At 28.5% G+C, this 22,768-nt stretch overlaps 2 protein-coding genes across 5 annotated transcripts; both read right to left on the bottom strand.

Annotated features, from left to right (window-relative positions):
• Positions 1–2,885: 2,885 nt before the first annotated feature.
• LOC145947229 (nose resistant to fluoxetine protein 6-like) lies at positions 2,886–21,805 on the bottom strand. Its single transcript, XM_083057032.1, has 14 exons — positions 21,597–21,805; positions 21,111–21,455; positions 20,744–21,002; positions 19,102–19,301; positions 18,821–18,918; positions 18,255–18,491; positions 17,953–18,166; positions 17,641–17,806; positions 17,461–17,540; positions 17,279–17,377; positions 17,090–17,219; positions 14,794–14,968; positions 3,083–3,225; positions 2,886–3,008 (listed from the first exon to the last, which is right to left on the bottom strand). Exons 1-14 carry the CDS (start codon positions 21,803–21,805, stop codon positions 2,895–2,897), a joined length of 2,469 nt encoding a protein of 822 aa, XP_082913158.1. The 3' UTR covers positions 2,886–2,894.
• Positions 4,764–11,243, bottom strand: LOC145947224 (uncharacterized). 4 transcript variants are annotated; one of them, XM_083057024.1, is made up of 7 exons: positions 11,047–11,243; positions 8,487–10,983; positions 8,093–8,317; positions 6,929–7,051; positions 5,854–6,074; positions 5,549–5,708; positions 4,764–5,440 (listed from the first exon to the last, which is right to left on the bottom strand). In XM_083057024.1, the coding sequence occupies exons 2-7, from the start codon at positions 8,683–8,685 to the stop codon at positions 5,274–5,276; spliced, it is 1,095 nt and encodes a 364-aa protein (XP_082913150.1). In that variant the 5' UTR covers positions 8,686–10,983; positions 11,047–11,243; the 3' UTR covers positions 4,764–5,273. The 4 variants fall into 4 exon arrangements, with proteins under 4 accessions (XP_082913150.1, XP_082913151.1, XP_082913152.1 ...); XM_083057025.1 differs by having other exon boundaries at positions 8,487–8,706; XM_083057026.1 differs by having other exon boundaries at positions 8,487–8,701.
• Positions 21,806–22,768: the final 963 nt, after the last annotated feature.

Below are 22,768 nucleotides of genomic sequence, written 5' to 3'. Positions count from 1 at the left end.
AATCTACCATATTTAAGTAGATGTTTAAAGAAAATATTACGTTTATATCCTTCTGCACATGCTATCTCGCACAAGATGTTTCAGAAGATATAAAATTATATGCGTATAACTATAGTTAGTTTTTCACTCTATATTTTTGAACATGGCACATTTATAATTCTTATTTTATTAAACATGTTAAAATTATTGGTATAATATATTAATATACAAGAATAGTCGCCAATAATTTTTACATTTTTAATAAAATAAGAATTATAAAAAAAATATCTATGTGGATTTGTTAATATTTTTTGCTTGAAACGCGTATTGTTCGATAATTTATTCGTGATGTATAATATATTATGCTTCGTAAAATTTTTATCTGAAAATATTTTGTAATTATTGTGTTTATACATATAACTTCAATTTTAAGAATCATGCATGCTGAAAAGGGACTTTTTCTATCTTAGCTTTCAAGCTATATATTTTTAAACTTTAATCATTTAAACTATCTACAGTAAAGTTAAATAAAACAATTCTTCTTTTGCGTGAATAATTTTAAAATTGTAGTTTCTCTTCAATTTTTCATAGTTAATTTGAAAGAAGTTTTATCTAGAGAAGAATTATCGTCAAAAAAAGAGCTTGACAACATTTAAAAGCTCAAACTTTTAGATTCTAAATTCTTAAATATCCAGAAACATCTAATAACTTTTACAAAGTTATATACATTAATATTTTATTCTTTTTTTTTGACTGAATTGAAGTGATGCTTTATTATAATATACAATATTTTCTGTAAGATCTTGTCTCTTATAATATGCTAAAAAATAATTAAAAAAAAAAGATGAAAAATTACATTTGGACTTACCACATGCAATGGCCATAGTGCACTGGAATATCTCTGTCATTTATGTTATATCAAATGTTATATCAAATGGTATATCACATGTTATATCAAAAAGTGTGTAGGCTGGTATGCTAATTGTACCATCATAATGTGTAGACAATGTACTGTTAAGATATATGAAAGAATAATTTTTGGCGCGTTTTAAAGTTGTGAGAATTAAAATTTATAAGCCGCGAATCCCATACGGCGTACAATTTTATTACGCATATTATATCAAAAAGTTTGTAGGCTGGTATGCTGATGGTACCATCATAATGTGTAGACAATGTACTGTTAAGATATATGAAAGAATAATTTTTGGCGCGTTTTAAAGTAGTGAGAATTAAAATTTTTAAGCCGCGAATCCCGTACGGCGCACAATTTTATTACGCATATTATATCAAAAAGTTTGTAGGCTGGTATGCTGATGGTACCATCGTAATGTGTAGACAATGTACTGTTAAGATATATGAAAGAATAATTTTTGGCGCGTTTTAAAGTAGTGAGAATTAAAATTTTTAAGCCGCGAATTTCATACCGCACACAATTTTATTACGCATATGAAATCAAAAAGTTTGTAGGCTGGTATGCTGATGGTACAATCATAATGTGTAGACATTACACTATTGAAATATATATACGATTAATTTTTGGCGCGTTTTAAAATAGTGAGAATTAAAATTTTTGAGCCGCGAATCCTATACGGCGCACAATTATATTACGCATATTATATCAAAAAGTTTGTAGGCTGGTATGCTGATGGTACCATCATAATGTGTAGACAATGTACTGTTAAGATATATGAAAGAATAATTTTTGGCGCGTTTTAAAGTTGTGAGATTAAAATTTTTAAGCCGCGAATCCCATACGTCGCACAATTTTATTACGCATATTATATCAAAAAGTTTGTAGGCTGGTATGCTGATGGTACCATCATAATGTGTAGACAATGTACTGTTAAGATATATGAAAGAATAATTTTTGGCGCGTTTTAAAATATTGAAAATTAAAACTTTTAAGCTGCGATTCCCATACGGCGCACAATTATATTAAGCATATTATATCAAAAAGTTTGTAGGCTGGTATTCTGATGGTACCATCATAATGTGTAGACAATGTACTGTTAAAATATATGAAAGTATAATTTTTGGCGTTTTTTGAAATATTGAAAATTAAAACGTTTAAGCCGCGATTTCCATACGGCGCTCAATTATATTACGCATATTATATCAAAAAGTTGGTAGGCTGGTATTCTGATGGTACCATCATAATGTGAAGACAATGTACTGTTAAAATAAATGAAAGAATAATTTTTGGCGCGTTTTAAAATATTGAAAATTAAAATTTCTAAGCCGCGATTCCCATACGGCGCGCAATTATATTACGCATATTATATCAAAAAGTTTGTAGGATGCTATTCTGATGATACCATAATAATGTGTAAACAATGTACTGTTAAAATATATGAAAGTATAATTCTTGGCGCGTTTTAAAATATTGAAAATTAAAACGTTTAAGACGCGATTCCCATACGGCGCACAATTATATTACGCATATTATATCAAAAAGTTTGTAGGCTGGTATTCTGATGGTACCATCATAATGTGAAGACAATGTAATGTTAAAATATATGAAAGAATAATTTTTGGCGCGTTTTAAAATATTGAAAATTAAAACTTATAAGCCGCGATTCCCATACGGCGCGCAATTATATTACGCATATTATATCAAAAAGTTTGTAGGCTGCTATTCCGATGGTACCATAATAATGTGTTACCATAATAATGTGTACCATAATAATGTATTTAATACTAACATATATAACAATAATTATTAACACATCTAGCTATGTTCATTCATACATTATGTATATTCATTGTTTTATTATTTTAATTATTCTGCAGAAATTAATATAAAAATCATTAATCTCTCTGTAAATATTGCATAAATTACGCAAAAGGATTTATGTGAAATAAGTTCTTCAAAAGCACATTCTAATTACACGCCATATATATTTTTCTTAGCCTTTTCAACGAGATGGAAGAAAAATTCGCATTAATAAAATATACGGTATTTCTACCATTAAGGTCAATACATACGCGCAAACGTAACTAATCACAACGTATTCTATATACATAACAATCTGAAAATTGACAATAAATAATAAAAAGTTCTTTGTCGATATTGGAATATATTTTAGATATAATCTTCGCTTACGAAAGGCAGAAATTCCAAGTGAACGGATGATTCACTAGCTAGACGAATCCCCTCTATAATGAAGGCATTCACAAGATAAGCACAATAAGTCAATTTACTAAGAGGAATCCAGCCTTTGAACGATAATAATTGATTAATGATGCCTGTAACACAATCAAGCACTTATTGTATGTACGAGTATGTCAATAAAAGTAAGATTTTTCAAAATTATATCATTATATTTAAAAAAAGATATGCACATACACATACACATACACATATGTATATCTACAGAATATATCTCCCACAAAACAATTTGATATACAATGTATATACATTTCATATACATTTATTTATATTGTATATACATAATATATACACATGTATTACAGCGTACATCCAATGTATATGAAATGTAAATGCAATAGTACCCCCAGCGCATGTACATGGAATGTCATAAAAATATACATATGTACATGAAAAAACACATTCTATGTATATACTTCATGCATGTACATTTAATTTTTATGCACGTACATAGGATATACATAATACGTGCATAGCATGTACATAATATGTACATAAGATATACATAATACATGCATAGGATGTACATAGGATATACATAATACGTACATAGCATATACATAATATGTATATAAGATGTACATGGCACATGCATAGGATGTACACAGGATATACATAATATGTACATATCATGTACATAATATGTATATAAGATGTACATGACACATGTACAGAATGTACATAGGCTGTACATAATACGTGCATAGCATATGTACATAATATGTACATAAGATGTACATGACACATGCATAAGATGAAAATAATACGTGCATATCATGTATATAGAATGTATACATAATATATACATAGAATGTGCGTAAGACATGCATAGGATGTATATACATATTATGTACATGCCACGCACGTATTATATGTGCATGTAGCACATACGTAACATATCCAAAATGTTCCATTTTAAATGATTTACTTGAATATTTCTTAGGGACAGCATTTTAGGGGAAAATATTTCAAAAGTTGTAGAGTTTAGAAGGAAATACTTAATGGTGACTTAAATTTTGAATTACGTTCATTTACCAAGATCATATATATAGAGATCAATTTCTTTTTAGGAAACTCCTACAATTTTTTTATATAAATCGATTCTTTGTTACATTTTATGTAAGAAATTATTAAAAAATTGACCAAATGTCAAACTATAAAACATAAAATATCTTATAAATACGCTTGTAATTTTTTACACAGAATATAACAAAGAATCGATTAATATAAAATATAATTGACAGTTTCTTTTAAAAACAAAATTGACCTGTAAATGACTTTAGTAAATGACCGTAATTAAAAATTTAGATCACTATTAAGCACTTCCCTCTAAACTCTATAACTTTTGTCTGAAATATTTTCCCCTAAAATACTCCCTAAGAAATATTCAAGTGGATCATTTAAAATGAAGACATTCTGGACATGTCACATACGTGCTACGCACATATTATGTACAGACGCCATACGAGTATTATATACATTCTATGCATGTATTATGCACATCTTCTATACATATAATGTACACGCCATGCACGTACGTATTATATACAAACTAAATGTTTATTTCAACAAAGTTATATAAAAGATTATTGCAAGAGAATAAATAACACAAAAGTTAAACTTAGAAGTAATAAAAAAATTGTATTTATTGCACGTATATGAAATGAGCATAAGATGCATATTAGTTAGTCATAAGGTACATATGTATTTTTATAACAAAACTGTAATTTTAAAACTAAAGCGCAAGATATGGCAACTTCTATACACTTTTTTTAAATAATATTAACACATATGTATGAAAATAAAATACTTGAATAACGCAAAAGTGTAATTAAGATTACTACAATATATGAATATATTACTACAACATATGTATGTTAGAAATTATTAATAAAAAATCTAATAATACAGGAATAATATAGGAATATATTAATATTTTTTATCAGAACCGTAAATATTAGTAAATTAAAACAAAATTCATTGTGTGTAAATATAATACGTACAGTGAACGTACGCGAAGAAACAAAGAATTATTAAAAATAATAGAAACTTTTGTACTATTTTTACTCTCTATTCTATACCATAGCTGCCATCATATGAGTAGTGTGTTTTAAATATTTTAAGACTACTCTCCGTTACTGATCTGCGGGTTCTCATTAACGTCTTGAGTAGTTGCAGGTTTATTTTTGTTATTATTAAAACGATCTTTGCTCCTTACAAGCCATGCTTTTATAAAACTTATAATTTCTGCATTTGTGCAATCATTAGTATTCTTATTGAGTCGTACGGCAGCTGCAAAAGATTATCACAAATTATATTAAAGTAAAAAGTTTTGCAAAATTTTAATTGTATGATTATTATTATAATTGTGTTATTATAACTTAATGGTTTTTAATTTACAGAAAATAGTAGATGCTACAGCTAAATCCTTGAAGATTTTCTTTTTCTTTGCTCCTTCCCAAGAGTAAATCATACCAACTTCGTTAGTAAATACATGATACATAATTCTCCGTACAATCTCTTTAACGTTACTACCTCCAATACGACTTAAATGTTGCGACTGCCATTATAAAAAGATTATTTAATTTCTTTAATTGAAAAATTGTAAAATAAAGACTTAAATATTGAATAATTTTTTATATTAATTTAATTGTTTAAATTGAAACATTTTTATAATCAAATATATCGTACTTAAAAATTCTTACCAATAGTTTCTTATGTTCAGAGTCTATCAACCAGTTTTCTAATAGAGCTAAAGAATTCTCATTTACCGGAAATGATCGTGTGATATCTAGAATTTCTTCATGCGAAGTTAAGTCTTGCGATTCATTTCTTTTACTTTTTAATAAAAGACTCATACTTTCAACAATATCGTCCATTTTTAAACTTAGAATGTGTAATTCTCTTAGAATTCGTTTTTGATATTCTGAAATAAAAACATCGATTATAAATTATATAGCAACACTTCCTTCAAAAATAATATAATTTATTTACGCATATAGAAAAACTAACACATTTACGCAGTATAGAAAAAATAACACATATTACAAAATACTCAATATACAAATATTGCAGAAAATGATTGTTTTGTGAAACTATTAATAGAACATTTTGACAGACCACTGATAAATAATTGTACATCTCCGGCCATGTCAAAATTGTGACGTCAGAGGCGAGAAAACAAAAATTCTTAGATGCCATTTTTAAATGAAAAGATATATTTTGATAAAACAACATTTCACACCTGACTTTAGCATACTCTTAAGATACCTCGAAAATTATCTTTTTCCCTTTATAATCAGTCAACAGCTGTAAAAAATAGCTATATAAAGTCCTAGTCCGTTCAGTCTTGCACATGCACAGCTATTCCATATTACAAAGTCTGATATTACGATCATTTTACAGTTGTTGATTGGCTATCAAGAGAAAAGCATAGTTTTCGAGGTATTTTAAAAGTACGTTAAAGCCATCTGAAGTGGTATTGTATCAAAATATTTATTTATCCAAAAATGACATCTATGAATTCTCAACGTCACACTTCTTGCTTCTGACGTTACGATTCAACATGGTCACAGCGAGTACCCAAAAGCCTTAATAGGATATCGATACAACAAGATCATTTTTAAACCATATTTATCATCTTTACTTAATATTTAATATATAAAAAAAGAGAAAAACTTGTTTAAAATATGGAATATCAAATTTATCAAAAGAAAATTAGTGGTACTACAAAAAAAATTAATCTTATTTTCATTATTACATGTACAAATTTAATCTTACCATTATTCTGTTGAAGAGTCGAAGTAGGCTGCTGTGATACTGCAGATAGATTTTCAGACTTATTAGACGTAGTAACAGAGGTAGAAGCTTTCAACTGATCATTTTTGTCAGTGACATTAATCCCTTCAAAAAATAATGATTGAACGTTACTCTTTTTACATATCATTGGATATTTCTTTGAGACTTTTTAACTTTTGAGACAGAAAAACAAAGTATACTAATAAAATGTATGAAAAAATATTGTATATTTTTAAAGAAATCATCTTTGTACATCTTTATTTCATTATTTCTGATGAATAGATTAAATATTTTTTTTCTGTACTATATGCACAAACAGAATATTAAAAAGCATTGATATAAAAAATAATTACAAATATAAAAATAGAACAAAAGCCACAGCAAAGTGTTCGCGCAAAATGTTACTTCATTACTTGGTTAAACGCGTTTCTGTTTGATAGTAGACCTTCTTCAGCAACATACTAATTATAACAAAATTCTGCCGTAATTATATAAATAATATCGATTGAGTCTATCGTTTTGACAAAAACATTTGACTGTGTTATCAATAGGCGACAGAATGATATAGTATTAATAAAATTAATGATTAATTTGACATACATTATGGCGACAATTATGTTTATAATTACGGCGTAGAATTTATTATAATTTTTATGTTACTGAAGGTCTGATATCGGACAGAAACGTTTACCAAAAAGTTTTATATAATTTAAATAATTCACATTAAAACGTTTTTATAATCAATTTATAATCAAATATACTTTACCAATCATTACTTATGTTCAGAATCTAACAAGTCTTCTAGAGTTAAAGAATTCTCATTTACTGGAAATGTGATATCTAAAACATCTTCATGCAATGATAAGTTCTGCCACTCATTACTTTTACTTCTTAATAAAAGATTCATAGTTTTACTGATATCATCAATTTGTAGATTGTGTAATTCTTAAAGTAAGAAAGTAAGAAAGTACAATTTTGCACGAACACCTTGCTGAAGCTCTTGCCCTATTTTTGTATTTTTCATTATTTAATTTTTGAGTTTTTTTATTTTTATTATACAAAAAATTATTAATGAAATATTAAAATAGAATTCTTGTCTTACAAATATATGTATAATATTGTATGATTGTTGCTTATATTACTTACCACTTAATTGAGTTTTTTCTATTGGAGTTGGAACAGGATATATAACATTATCCGAGGATACTTCGGTTTCAGAGGATAATTCATATTCATTTTCAGATTCTTTATGATGGCTTTTTTTCGTGCTCCTTCTACGTCTATATTTCCTTTTCAATTCTTCGTTATTAGAGGAGAGATTATTTGTGTTTTTAGCTTTATTGGCTTTTTTTTGTGCTATTTTATAATTGTCTATAAAAAACAAAATTAAAAACAATAAAAAATCGATCCATAAAAATTTCGTAAAATGTTAATACATTTAGTGTATTATACTAAATGTATTAACATTTTACGTATAAACATTTTAGGAGTATTTTATTATATAAAGTATTCTGTGAGAATGTGTCAAAGTGTATTTTACCATAGCTGCCTAAAAGGTTTGCTTCATAGAGTGCCCAGTCGGCTCCAGGAGATTGCTTTTTTTTTATAAAGTCTACTATAATATGTTTTGCAGTGCCTTCAGGTGGCCAATAGCATTGTGAATTTTTTTTCATGTACCATATGTCAGGTACAGCTTCAACTGTGTCCTCATCATCAAATTTTACAACGTACCAGGTCATCTTGGATATTTTATAACTAAACTAATTATTTTATATTATGTACATTCAAATATGTTTATAAATTTAGCAATCTAATATTAATTTTTGCAATTTTTTATAATTAAACATTACAACTCTAATAAATTTTAATTATTAATATCAATAATAATAGCAATGTACTTATATTTATGGTTAAAAATAATAAATTATAAAATTATAAAATTATGCATGTAATAAAGGAAATGAGATTAATTTTTTTTTGTATGGTAGTACTACTAATTTTCTTTTTATAAATTCGATATTCCACATTTCAAGTATGTTTTTATCTTTTTTTATATATTGAATATTAAGCAAAGATGATGAATATGGTTTAGAATAAAAATGTTCTTGCTTGCTATATCGATAACCTATTAAGCATACAGAATTTTTATACGAAGCAAAGTTTTTAATTTCGATAATAACGTTGGTTTTTAACTCTACGAATCTATCGGCTATTTTTAAAATATTTAAACAATAATTATCTATCTGTGCTTTTCTGTATTGCGGAGATGTACAATTATTTATCAGTGGTCCGTCAAAATGTTCCATTAATAGTTTCGCAGAAGAATCATTTTCTGTGATATTTGTACATTGAGTAATATTATATTCTTCAGTTGTACGATGAATAATTTGTTGCAGAGGTTGAGCAGATTTGCGAATCTTTTTTTTTAATTGCTGCATATAATTCTCGAAAGGAAATGCGCTGAAGTTGTCAAGTGCACCATACAGTTTTACACAATCACTTAAATGTAAAAGATTATGTATGTTATGCGATACAAAATCTGGACCATTAATTTTTATGGATTGACAAATAAAATGTTCCATCAAATTATGAGCATATATTACATAGTTTTCAAGTTTTGAATAATATTCACTTATCATTAAAGAACTTGCAAGACTTAATGTAATGAAGTGATTATAGATTTTGGATGATAATATCTCTTTCAAAACTATAGGACCAGCGTATAATAAAAAAAACCTAAATTCTGTAGCCTTATATCTTTTACACTCATTTATAAAACGCGTCTTTCTAGAAAATTCATGAGGAATATATCGTTTTAATTTTAAAAGGTTTTCACTAATTTTATTAACATCACGAGTTCGTAATTTATAAGGTGGTTTACCATGAATCCACCCATACCGTTTGTGACAAAGAAGTCTTTTCATAGCTCCTAACAAAAGACAATGCATATAGTCAATTGGTACGTTATCTATCATATTAAAGTTTGGTATATTTAACAGCAAGCTTCTACCAGTATGATGCTCTGATTGAGCAGCAGTTCTAAAAGAAGTATCGGTTCTTTTGGAAAAATTTCTAGTCTCAATAAAGCATAATACATTATGATACATTTCTCCTTCTTGATCACATTTCGTACATGAGAAATGGCCTGTGTGATGCTTAATAGATAAGGCAAATGATTTTGCGGGTGAATCGCAAATTAACATTAAAACTCGAAAATTATATTTACAAGAATTGATTGATATACCGTTAGCTGATAGATAAATACATTCATTAACAAAGTCTCTAAAATAATCATCAACAGATTTTGGCTTTTCTGTGCCATGATATAAGGCGACCAAAAACACTTGTTTCATAAGAACTTTTATTGATTTGATAGAACATAAAATAGGCCAAAACGAGCTATTAGTACTTTTGCTCAAAGGCAAACCGTCAATGTTGACAGCTAATAAAAACTCTTTATTTGCTGATATGCTGATCTTGTGATTTTTACAAAATAAGTTTAAAGTTTTCTCAATACCAAAATAATAATATGTTCCATTACCTAGAGATGTTACAGCTACATTTCTAGGTGTTTTTAAAAGTGTTCTTGGATCTTTTGGTAGATCATCACAACCAGGTATTTCCCGTATAATAGAAAGTAGATTTCTCAACGCTGACAATGTAATATTTTCCTTTATAGCCCATTTGGCTAGTTTCTCAGATAGCGGTATATCAATTCTTTCCTGTCTAACATCATGTAATAATTTTTCAGTATTATCCACGTTATGAAGTAACTCATTGCTCATTGTTGAATTGATGTTTGTGCAATTATCATTAATGTGACATGAATTCTTGTACATTATATTATCGTTAACATTATTATCAATGTTGCAATCATCATTGGTATTAATGCCATAAGAATCATAAAATAAGTTTGAATTATTATTGATTATAGCTAGAGATTGATTTATTTTATTTCTAAGTTTTTTTTTAAACTTTATCTTCTTTCTTATTTCAAGCTCGTACATAGCCATGGTCGAAACAAGGTTAGAATATAACTACAAATTGTATAAATTAATGAAATTAAGCAATTATGTGTATACTATGTATATAATACTTACTTTAGAAAAGAATAGCTGGTAAATTACTGTATACTTTGATACAACACAAAATTTTGTCGAAATAACGTATTAATATCGGAACACAATGCACAATGGAATTTGATGCACGAAGATACAGACGTGATGCCGTTCCCAGGTCTCGCACGTTGGTCTGGCGCGCATGCGCTTGACGGTCTTGCAGAGTTCCAGCGTAGCGTAGCGAACAGAGCTTACTAATGAAGAGGCCATAGCGTGCAAGCGCGCGCGAAGAAGATCGACAGAGAAAGATATATTTTCTATCTCAACTATGGCCGTACAGGTCAAAAAGGTTATTTTGGAAGCAGGGTAATAACCTTAATTAAGCATCACACAGGCCATTTTGCATGTGTGAAATATATGATCAAGAAGGAGAAATGTTTCATAAAGTATCTAAAATCTTTTCTGCTATCATACAAAAAAATTTATTTTATTTCCATTTTATAGATTTTGGACGCTAATATTACTTTGAAATATTTTCACAGAATTTTGTTTTTAATTTTGCTTTTATAGACAATTATTGTATAAATTAACAACAAAATTGCAATAAAAAGCCAATAAAACACGAACAATCTTTCGTTTATGGAATAAAAGTATCGAAGAAACTCAATTAAGAGTTCGATGGTTTCTTTCAAAAAATCTATATTTTTTAAAAAGATAAATTTTATTTGTTTTTCTGCAAAGGTTAAAAAGAACTCAAAAGTTAAAAAAACTTTCAAAAAAAACAAATAAAATTTATGAGAAAATATATTTTTTTCTTTCAAAGAAAGAAATCATAGATTTTCTAGTCACATAGAAATATTCAATGAAAATGTAAAAAAAGAATATATCGTTCAACTTACCTTTTTCGAATAAATACAGATATCATTGATAAAAAAGATCGCCTGAAAGTTGCTTTTACTTCTGTTGCTACGTCTGTCAATCTCAACGTCGCTGGTCTGTAACTAGTATTTTTTACAACTTTCGATCTATATACTCACAAAGCACAAATAAAGTATGTATATTATTGTGTAGAAAAACGCATTGCTACATAAATTATAATCAATATTTTTATTTCAAAAATTGAAAAACCCATTTAGAAATAAAAAAGTGAAAAGAATGAACCTAACACAGGACCTCTATATGTGAGATACGCTTGAGTGTTCTAGATCACAATTATTTTTAGTGAATGATATGATATTAAGTTAGAGAACTGATTGATAGATCTTTAGCATATGAAACTATATTGGTAAAAATTAAAACTTATGATTCATGACGCAAGCGAAATCACTGATAAATTTTCACTTTTCACGTTTTCATTCTAACAAAAAAATTACATGATTGATACCTTTTACATAAGACGATTTTAGAACCATCGCATAAACTTCTAAAACGGCAAATACAATGAGAATTATTTGTGCATCCTGCACATTTTATGTATGTACTTATCATATGTACATTTTGTATACATCTTATGTACATTATATGTATATACATGGCATGTACTTTAATGTATTGCCACAATTATGTGCACATATGTATATACGTGGTATGTACGTTAATGTATATCCAAATGATGTATATACACAGTATATACATGGTATGTACTTTAATGTATTGCCACAATTATATACATATATGTATATACATGGCATGTACGTTAACGTATATCCAAATTATATATATACACAGTATATACATGGCATGTACTTTAATGTATTGCCACAATTATGTACATATATGTATATACATGGCATGTACTTTAATGTATATCCAAATTATGTGCACGAATGTATATACATGGCATGTACTTTAATGTATTGCCACAATTATGTACATATATGTATATACATGGCATGTACTTTAATGTATATCCAAATTATGTGCACGTATGTATATACATGGTATGTACTTTAATGTATTACCACAATTATGTACATATATGTATATACATGGCATGTACTTTAATGTATATCCAAATTATGTGCACGAATGTATATACATGGTATGTACTTTAATGTATTACCACAATTATGTACATATATGTATATACATGGTATGTACTTTAATGTATATCCAAATTATGTATATACATAGTATGTACTTTAAAGTATTGCACCAATTATGTACATATATGTATATACATGGCATGTACTTTAATGTATATACAAATTATGTGCACAAATGTATATACATGGTATGTACTTTAATGTATTGCCACAATTATATACATATATGTATATACATGGCATGTACGTTAACGTATATCCAAATTATATATATACACAGTATATACATGGCATGTACTTTAATGTATTGCCACAATTATGTACATATATGTATATACATGGCATGTACTTTAATGTATATCCAAATTATGTGCACGAATGTATATACATGGCATGTACTTTAATGTATTGCCACAATTATGTACATATATGTATATACATGGCATGTACTTTAATGTATATCCAAATTATGTGCACGTATGTATATACATGGTATGTACTTTAATGTATTACCACAATTATGTACATATATGTATATACATGGCATGTACTTTAATGTATATCCAAATTATGTGCACGAATGTATATACATGGTATGTACTTTAATGTATTACCACAATTATGTACATATATGTATATACATGGTATGTACTTTAATGTATATCCAAATTATGTATATACATAGTATGTACTTTAAAGTATTGCACCAATTATGTACATATATGTATATACATGGCATGTACTTTAATGTATATACAAATTATGTGCACAAATGTATATACATGGTATGTACTTTAATGTATTGCCACAATTATATACATATATGTATATACATGGCATGTACGTTAACGTATATCCAAATTATATATATACATAGTATATACATGGCATGTACTTTAATGTATTGCCACAATTATGTACATATATGTATATACATGGCATGTACGTTAATGTATATCCAAATTATGTATATGAGATGTATATACATAGTACATACAAGATAATTTTTTCATATTATGAAGAAAAAATGCATATACATAGCATATCCGAGGTTATGTGGGCTGCACTACAAATATACATATATATAATACAAATGTTTTTGAACGATTCAATATCCAGTATACATATATAATGCATTTAAAAAAAATTTCCTAAAGTTGTAAAGTATAAAGCGTTGAATTTATCGGTGATTTTGATTTGATTTGATCTTGGGCGGATGTGTTATGTCAAAGTCATTTTTATTATTTCTGGATTAAAACAATTATCTTGAATAATAATCAAAATTATTATTGATAATAAGTATTTCAAAAAGTATTTATCAAAAGATAAATGTTTTAGACAAAAGTTTATTTTTTAGTGCTCTTTCCAAAAAATGCCATTTTAATCTTCTTTTTATTTAAGATCTTTTACCAAATTCCTTAAATCCATTTAAAGAGAGTAAGGGACGCGCTACAATAATATTATGAAATGGATTTCTTGAAACTTCATAACTTTTGTAAAAAATATTTTTTTTTTAATGTATTGTTTACATGAGATATTATTTAATTGTCTCGGCATATTTGTATCACATTTTCTGTATATGAATATATATGTACATATATACATACACACACACACAAATCCATATATATATATATATATATATATATACATATAAATAATATGTATTTGAGTGTGTGGGTAATTAAATATAAATATATATATATATATATATTTATATTTATATTTATATTTATATACTGACCACCATGTTTAGTAACGCACGCTATTACAATCCATGCTATACCTATGGCCCAAAGTATTCTACTCAATGCAATGTAAAAAGCAGCATACAGAACAGGTATATTTTGTTCATAAATGCCTAATAATATGAAAGTACTGCATGCGCTACCAAGCCACCAACAAAAAATTACAGTTTTCTGAAAAAATTGTTTTAGATAAAATATTGAAGTGTAATAAAAATAATAGATTTAGTGTTAAGGCACCTGGCTCCTCGCCGATCATGTTGAAATTATGACGTCAGAAACGAAAAAACATACGCTACCCAGGTAGAACATAAAACTCAAAATGACGTCATAATGACATCATCATGATTTTACTCAAGCAAAATAAAATTTAAAAATGAATATATAATCTATCAGAACGTAATTCTAAAATATTTTACGGAAATTATAATAAAATCATTTTAAAATAGTAATGAATTATATATACTGAAATCTTATTCAATTAACTGTCAATAAAAATTTTAATATATAAAAATTAAAAAAATTTTTTTAATTAAAAATGTTTTCAAATAAAGCAATTTTAGTAAAATTCCATAAATTTTGAAATAAAATAATAATTTGTAAATTTATCACTTATTATTTTCAAAAGTATTAAATAATTTTTCTAAAAACTCATAATATATGATTATATTTTATTGTAAAAATTATATTTTATTAAATGTACATTATGATTTATTAGGTATTGAGATACATTCAATACTCAGCCATTATCTTCAGCCATTTTCACTTGCATTTTCAATAAAATTCAATAAAGTCATTATAATTCCAATAGAATATATTTCCATCAAAGTTAACGTTTAACTTAAAGGATATCTATATCGCCATTATACTTCAAATGTGAAATAATTCTTTTTTTTTGTACTAACAAGTAACACTACCCAAGTCCAGGCCACTCGCCGATTTTTTTGTAACTTTGCACACATGTGGTATTTCGAAAAACATTTGACCCGTGTTTTTTTATTTTGGCCCATAAAAGTGTTTTAAGGATAAAAATCACCCTCGGGATATCGGATTATCGAGCTATATTTTTTTAAAAAATATTGTCTAGAGAAGTGGTTATTTTGGAATAACAAAATATCCATTTTATAAATCGGATACGCTCTATCGAATCATGATATTTTCAACTTCCGGTTCCGGCCAAAAATACGTGATTAAAACCAGAAGTGACTATTTTAAAATGGAATCTGGTATTTTTTATTACAGATTCAAATTTTATACGAAAAAACATGAAACTTTTATACCAAACATTTTTTCGAAAAATGTAATCTATGACTTTCAAATGACTTTTAAAATGAGTTTTGGTTCGATGTCGCACTTGGGTAGTATTACTTGTAAGTAATATATGAAATAAATGTCGCTTTGAAAAATCGTGACGTAATAAAGTATACAAAATTGTATATTTTTAAATGTTGTTTCGCATTTGAGGCATCGGGCGATGTGATAATTTTATTTTGTGCGATAAGTCAAAAACTTATACGCGGAACTTTACATTTTTAGGTGTGGTAGTATGTTAAATCAGAATCACCAGTAATATAAAAACAAATTAGTTGACACCTTATCTCTCGACCAAACTGGCAGTATATTTATTAAGAAAATCACAACGTTTCGACCTCTATATTTGGTCCTTATCAAGTGATATAGTTCCTTAAAGTTATACACTTATGTCATATTGATACGCGTCATGCTAGACAGACAGTTTATTGCCGACTGGCAGTAAACTGTCTGTCTAGCATGACGCGTATCAATATGACATAAGTGTATAACTTTAAGGAACTATATCACTTGATAAGGACCAAATATAGAGGTCGAAACGTTGTGATTTTCTTAATAAATATACTGCCAGTTTGGTCGAGAGATAAGGTGTCAACTAATTTATACATTTTTAAATATTGATTCACGTTCAAAGTACCGAGCTATAAGATTGGTTATTAAAATATTAATATTGTAGTCAATTACTTATAACATTGTAATAATCAATTAATGACAACTAAAATCTTCGAATGCTGTTCAAATTCATGATCTTGATCACAGTTCAAACATATATCTCAATTTACAAGTTCATTGAAATCGATAAGATTACTATATAATATTTATTTTTGCTTTATAAGTATATTCTATATATTAGAAAAATTCTATATAAAATAATATAGATAAATAATTAATCAGTAATCTAATATTTATGTACATTCTCTAACTATTTTAATAATTATGCTTATTTTTACATTAAATTCATATAAAAGTTAAATTATACTTTACTTTTTTCAAGGCCAATTTTTGATTTAGTCTTCTTACAATATAAGCTGTAATTATGCCAATAATATATGGACCTATTCTGATCCATGGGGCGTAATACAAGACATCTGAAAGTCTGAATTGTTCATCAGGCCTACAATAAGAAAAGGACTTATATAATTAATCTCATAATTAACAAAATATTTTTATAACTTACTCGGAACATATTCATAAGTATATGAAATATAACCAGTAAGCGCAATAGAACCTATTAAAAGTATACCCAATATAACAGCAGCCATATAAAAGTATCTGAAATTAGCAACTTATATTTATTTCAATACTGAGTACATAATGATTATAAATTATAATATACTATTAATACATCAACTTACACAGTTGACAAGATCATTATCACTGTACCAATTATAAAATATTGCATATCATTGGCCAAATACCAACTCCAAACCATACACTACAAGAAAATAAAAACTTGTAAATAGAAACTTGAAAATGTAAATTTTAATATTTTTTTAGCAATATTAAACTAATTATAATTTCATATACGTTCATACCAGTGCATTAAAGTCGAACAGATTATTTATATATAAAAGATTTCTCCACCAATATTTTGTGCAAACTTCGTACGGTCTAAAACTTGAATAAAATTGTGAAGTTTTGTTGTACCAAGCAGAGTTTAATTGCCATATTCCTAACATCATCATGTAAGCAGGTGTTAACCTTAAAATTAATTATTTTTATAAACATATTAAAAAGAAAAACATTATTATATAGTAGTTCACTGTTAAAAATTTTATTTCTAAATTATTTTATGTGCATTTTGTCTTTGTTTATTGTCTGTATAAATAAAATAATGAAAAACGTACCGAATAAATCTTGTTATTATTTGAATAAAAAAGTAATTTAATTTTGCTTTATAATTAATCGATGTAGTTCTTTTTGTGTCCATTTTATGTTTGAGATGTAAATAGGCTAATAAAAATCCACTTGAAAAAAAGAAGGTATCTACTGGTACGGTTATATTTACTACTACTCGAATTATGAAATTAGGAAGGACCTTCCACGCAAATCCTTTATTGTCTATAAATACAAAAAATTTTTGTTATACGTAAAAAATAAGGCATATACACATATATATAAATTTTACAGTCTTATCCGAATTACTCACCGATGGAATCCATCGTAAAGAATGCGGTATGAAGATAAATTATCCAACACATGCTTAGAAATTTCAGACCGTGAATGACAGGTATAGCATCAGAATCCAATTTCGTGTTGAATATTATTCCTGTATTTGTGTATACGGAAAAACACACTAGAATTTTTCTAATTCTATTTTCTCGAAGTAAAACTGAAGCTTTTTCCATTTCCATTAATTCCATTTCCTCGGGCATATTTTTCACATCTGAATCACAATACAGAATTTTTAGTAGTATATTTATATAAAAATTAAATGTACTCTGATTAGTTGAGAGAAAATTGAAAAGAGGAAGCATTATATAAATTTTAAATTCAATAAAGAATATATATGTATATATACAGGATATGACTATATATGGTAAATTTTTGCTGACCCTTATTAAAATAACTGACAATTGACTTTAAACAGTAATTAAATATTAAATACAGAAAGAATATAATTTTTATTTTCTTTAAATGCGATGCATGATGATAAAAATTATGAGTATAATCAGTTATTAAAATTGAAAAAGTGGTTTTAGATACGATACTTACCAGTGGTAGTTTGATTTTTTACAATTAAATATTTTTGATGCACAAATATATCGTATATTGTTCCAATTATCATCATACAAATAGTAAGTGCTAAAAAACTGCAATTATGCAAAACATAAATAAAAAATAAATATAAAATATATGTCTATTATTTCAAAACATTTTTGAAAGCTATATAAGAAAATTTGCATATTATTGTATGTCAATAAAGTTATCACACACACACACACACACACACACATAATATTAATTATATATTTACTTTATATTTTCTAACATACCAGATGAAAAATATTAAATAACCATTATTGAATAACCATAGCAGATCGTTTTTTAGATCTTTAACCTCGACCAATTTGAAGTCCACGGAATAAAGGTCATTGATAAGGAAAACTCTGTCATGAAATATTTTTTCCAGAATTAAATTTAGATTATTTATAGAACACGATGCTGGTAAACAGAGGCCAAGTGTAATTAAATCCTAAAACAAAACGTATAGTTCATATTAATATATTTGTATATGTATGTACATACATAATATCAATGCATTCTCATATAATTTTGTCTATAGTAATAGCGTATCAAGAGACACGGTAGTGTCTCGCGCCAAGTTTAATAAGCGTAGTGTTACGTCCAGACTCAAGGAAGGAAGAGTCGAAAGGAAGGACGTAACTAAATTAATCTTTTCGAACGACGGCAGACTATCCGTCTGTTCGACCCGAACGAACGTCTGGGCCCAAATAGGTCAACGACCGCAAGGGTCGCTCTTACTCTATTTAAAGGGCCGTTCGCTCGGTGGTCCCTTTTTGGCAAGAGAATTTAATCTCTTTTACGCAGGATGGGACCTTGTGCGATCTTGGTTTACGGGAATGAGTGGGAACGGGTTATTAATAAATGAAAATCATTTGTGTTGAAATTTATAAATTTATTCCTAATATAGAGACGAAAGAATTTATATACATAATAATATAATCGACGGACTTAGTTGCTAATGAAGAGTGAATGTATGTGTATGGGTCGCGGGTGATACATTAGTACGGAGGTCTTCAATCGGGGCAGAAAGGGGTAAGAATTATTGTTTAAATTTTAGGGTCCCGATTGGTGGTTACAATAATTTAAATGATAATAGGTATATAAAAATAGTGTCCATGTGTGTGCGTGTAAGAGAGAATTCTAGGTTATATGAGTTCGGTAATTATGGCGGTGGAGGGGGGATAGGTTCGTAGGAGAAGGTGTGCAGGGACGGCTAAAGGATATCTACGCCCGGGAACATACCAGGGGATGATGTTATTCCTATCAGTGGTCTCTAGAAATTCGCGTAAGGCCTCGTGGTCTACGGGGCCTGGACCAATCGTGAAAGCTCCCTCAGGGACTTCTCGTATCCCTGGGAGCTGGTTTATCAGCCAAGCTCTAAATTGCTCGTATGAGAGCTTGGCAGGCGATTCTGATTCCTCGGAATCGTCGTCGCTGATATCTACTACCTCAAACCCTTCCGGATGTTCCCTATTTACAGAGGACGTTGGGGATGAGGGAGGAGAATCTTCGAGGGTGATTGTTGAGGGAGCCGGAGACGGAGATCTAGGTGGGTCAGGGCGTTCGGGAGAAGCATGGGGAAGAAAGGGGGAAGGGCTCCGCGGAGAATCGGCGTCCTCAGAGGAAACAGAGGAGTGAGGGGAAGGGGCCCGCTGAGGTATAGCGGGTTCGGGAGAAAGAGGAGAAGGAGTTCGCGGGGAATCGAAAAATTCTGCAGAAGCAGAGGTAGCGGGAGACGGCGTCAGCGGGGTTTCTATATGTTCGGGTGAGGAAATAGGAGAGACCGGAGGGTGATATGTGTTAGTTGTCTCTGTGTTATTCTTTATCTGTTGTATTATCTGTATATCTGTTGTATTAAAGTATTTTTTTTTCCAATTTGTTAGAAGTCACCTCAGAATACATTCTCGTCGAATAGTTGAACGGTCTGTTCATTGTTGTTGCAGAATCTATCATATCCGGTTGCCTTGCGTTAATGGATGGCCATTCTTTATCATTCCTCCAATGTACTTGATCATTTTTATTATTTCTATTGCCTTCCTCCATAATTTGTCTAGCCTCTTGTATATTCTTATTACTTTCCGCCATTATCTTCTTAAGTTGAAAATTATGTTGATACTCTTGACATCTTCTATATGTAGGTTTGTGATTCCTGGAACAATTTGAACACTTAATTTCTTTTTTACATATGCCATGATAATCTTCGCCACATATTATACAGAGTCTGGGTATTCTGCATTGCGTTTTATAATGTCCAAACCTGAAGCAGTTAAAGCATTGTTTAACTGGTTCCATGAACGGTCTTACCTTAATGGCCACGAGACCACCAAATATTTTGATTTCAGTTGGCAAGTCATTACCTTCCACTGTAATTAAGATTTGGTGTGAGTACTTATTCGTGACTTGTTTGCTTTCTGGGTCTCTATATCTCTTCCTCATCCTTTCCAGTTGTATGATTCCATTGGTATCGTCGATTGCTTCTACGAGTTCATGTAGGGGCATGTCCATATCCCAGTCCGCTATAACACCCTTACGCCTTCTAACTCTACTGGGTATTGAATAAATTATTCTTTTATCCGTAACTTTACTATCTTTATCCAGACATCTATTAGCATCAATAATATTTCTAAAGTATATTTCTGATTTATTATAACCTATGTTTTTTATTTTAATCACTTTAAATTTATTATTGAATATGTCAGAAGATATCTTTATTGCATTATGGGCCCTAATCTTAGCTCTATACTGAGGATTTACCCTAGCTTCGACTAAAATATCGCCTTTGTGACTAGCTTTAAATCTTTGGTCTGTATCTTTAGTCTTTTCTATCGCCCTGTCCTCTATCTCCTCCTCATATATTAATTTGTTGTTAATTCTAATCATCTTAACCCTATTATCAGTTCGTTTTTCTCTTCCTTCATTAGTACTGGGATCAGTAATTTGATCAACTTCCATTATTTCTTTACTACCCAGTCAGCAAAATCTGTTCGAACAGATTTTGCCAAAACCTGCTCTAAATTTGTGTAAGCATAAAGACTGCAAATTGTACACAAAATCTGTTATATCAAATAATGATAGCAGAATGTCAGCAGAAATGTTACAAAACCTGCTGACATAATTTGACTGCAGATCAGTAGCAGAAATCGAGCAGGATTTGTACAGAATTATTATAGCAGATTGGCGGCAAAAATCGAGCAGAAGCTGCGCAACGCAGTTTAATGTCAGATTGGCGACAGAAACCGCGCAGAGCCAGCACATACATTACTTGGTAGCAAATTGTTGGCAGAAACCGAGCAGGATCTGCCGTCATAATTAAAATGGCATTACAGTATATTAATATAAAATATGTTTCACTAATTTATATTACTTGTTTCGCTTATATATTAAAAGATAATAAATTAGATGTGCAATGTACTTTTTGTTTGGGAAAAATATCAAATTTCAAAAAATTACACACAGAAAAATAAAGTACAAAAAATACACATATAAAAAGATATACAATGTGAAACGCGCGTAAAATTATTTCACACATATATATACAGGGTGTCCCAGAATGATGGGGACTAAATTCGTGTGCAGATTCCTGGGATTATTTGGAGACGATTTTTCCTCAGCGAAAATGTCGAGGGAGGTCATTATTTTTTGCATGTTTTCGATTTTTGCCATCATGTATCTTTGTAACTAAGCCTTAAATTAAAATTCTATTAAAGTAAACTCTACCTCAAATTAACTAAAGAATGTTAATTTATTATTATTTTATTTCCACAAGGCTTAGTTTGCGAAAAACCCTTTATTTTCAATCGCTTAATAAACTTTTAATGTTTAATTTATATAATATGTATACTTTTAATAATAATATTTAATAATAATTGACAAAAGTTACAGATTTTATATAATATGATAATGAAGTTTTATAAT

This window comes from Prenolepis imparis, unplaced genomic scaffold (assembly GCF_030444845.1).
Source record: "Prenolepis imparis isolate NDT839.2.m4 unplaced genomic scaffold, iyPreImpa1.0 SCAF_55, whole genome shotgun sequence".
In the NCBI taxonomy this organism is placed as follows: domain Eukaryota; kingdom Metazoa; phylum Arthropoda; class Insecta; order Hymenoptera; family Formicidae; genus Prenolepis; species Prenolepis imparis.
Note: the sequence above shows the minus strand (reverse complement) of the source record. Positions and strands in the feature narration are given on the sequence as shown.

What these genes read in the sequence shown, in the direction of transcription:
- LOC145947229 (XM_083057032.1), bottom strand. Translation starts at nt 21,805, where the DNA reads ATGGAAGTTGATCAAATTACTGATCCCAGTACTAATGAAGGAAGAGAA. An exon ending in TGTTCGACTTTAATGCACTG is followed by an intron (nt 17,541 to 17,640) that starts GTATGAACGTAT and finishes ATTTTCTTGTAG; the next exon opens with TGTATGGTTTGGAGTTGGTA. An exon ending in ATAATGATCTTGTCAACTGT is followed by an intron (nt 17,378 to 17,460) that starts GTAAGTTGATGT and finishes TGCTAATTTCAG; the next exon opens with ATACTTTTATATGGCTGCTG.
- LOC145947224 (XM_083057024.1), bottom strand. Translation starts at nt 8,685, where the DNA reads ATGACCTGGTACGTTGTAAAATTTGATGATGAGGACACAGTTGAAGCT. An exon ending in AGAAAAAACTCAATTAAGTG is followed by an intron (nt 7,052 to 8,092) that starts GTAAGTAATATA and finishes TATTTTTTGAAG; the next exon opens with GGATTAATGTCACTGACAAA. An exon ending in TGTAGCATCTACTATTTTCT is followed by an intron (nt 5,441 to 5,548) that starts GTAAATTAAAAA and finishes AATCTTTTGCAG; the next exon opens with CTGCCGTACGACTCAATAAG.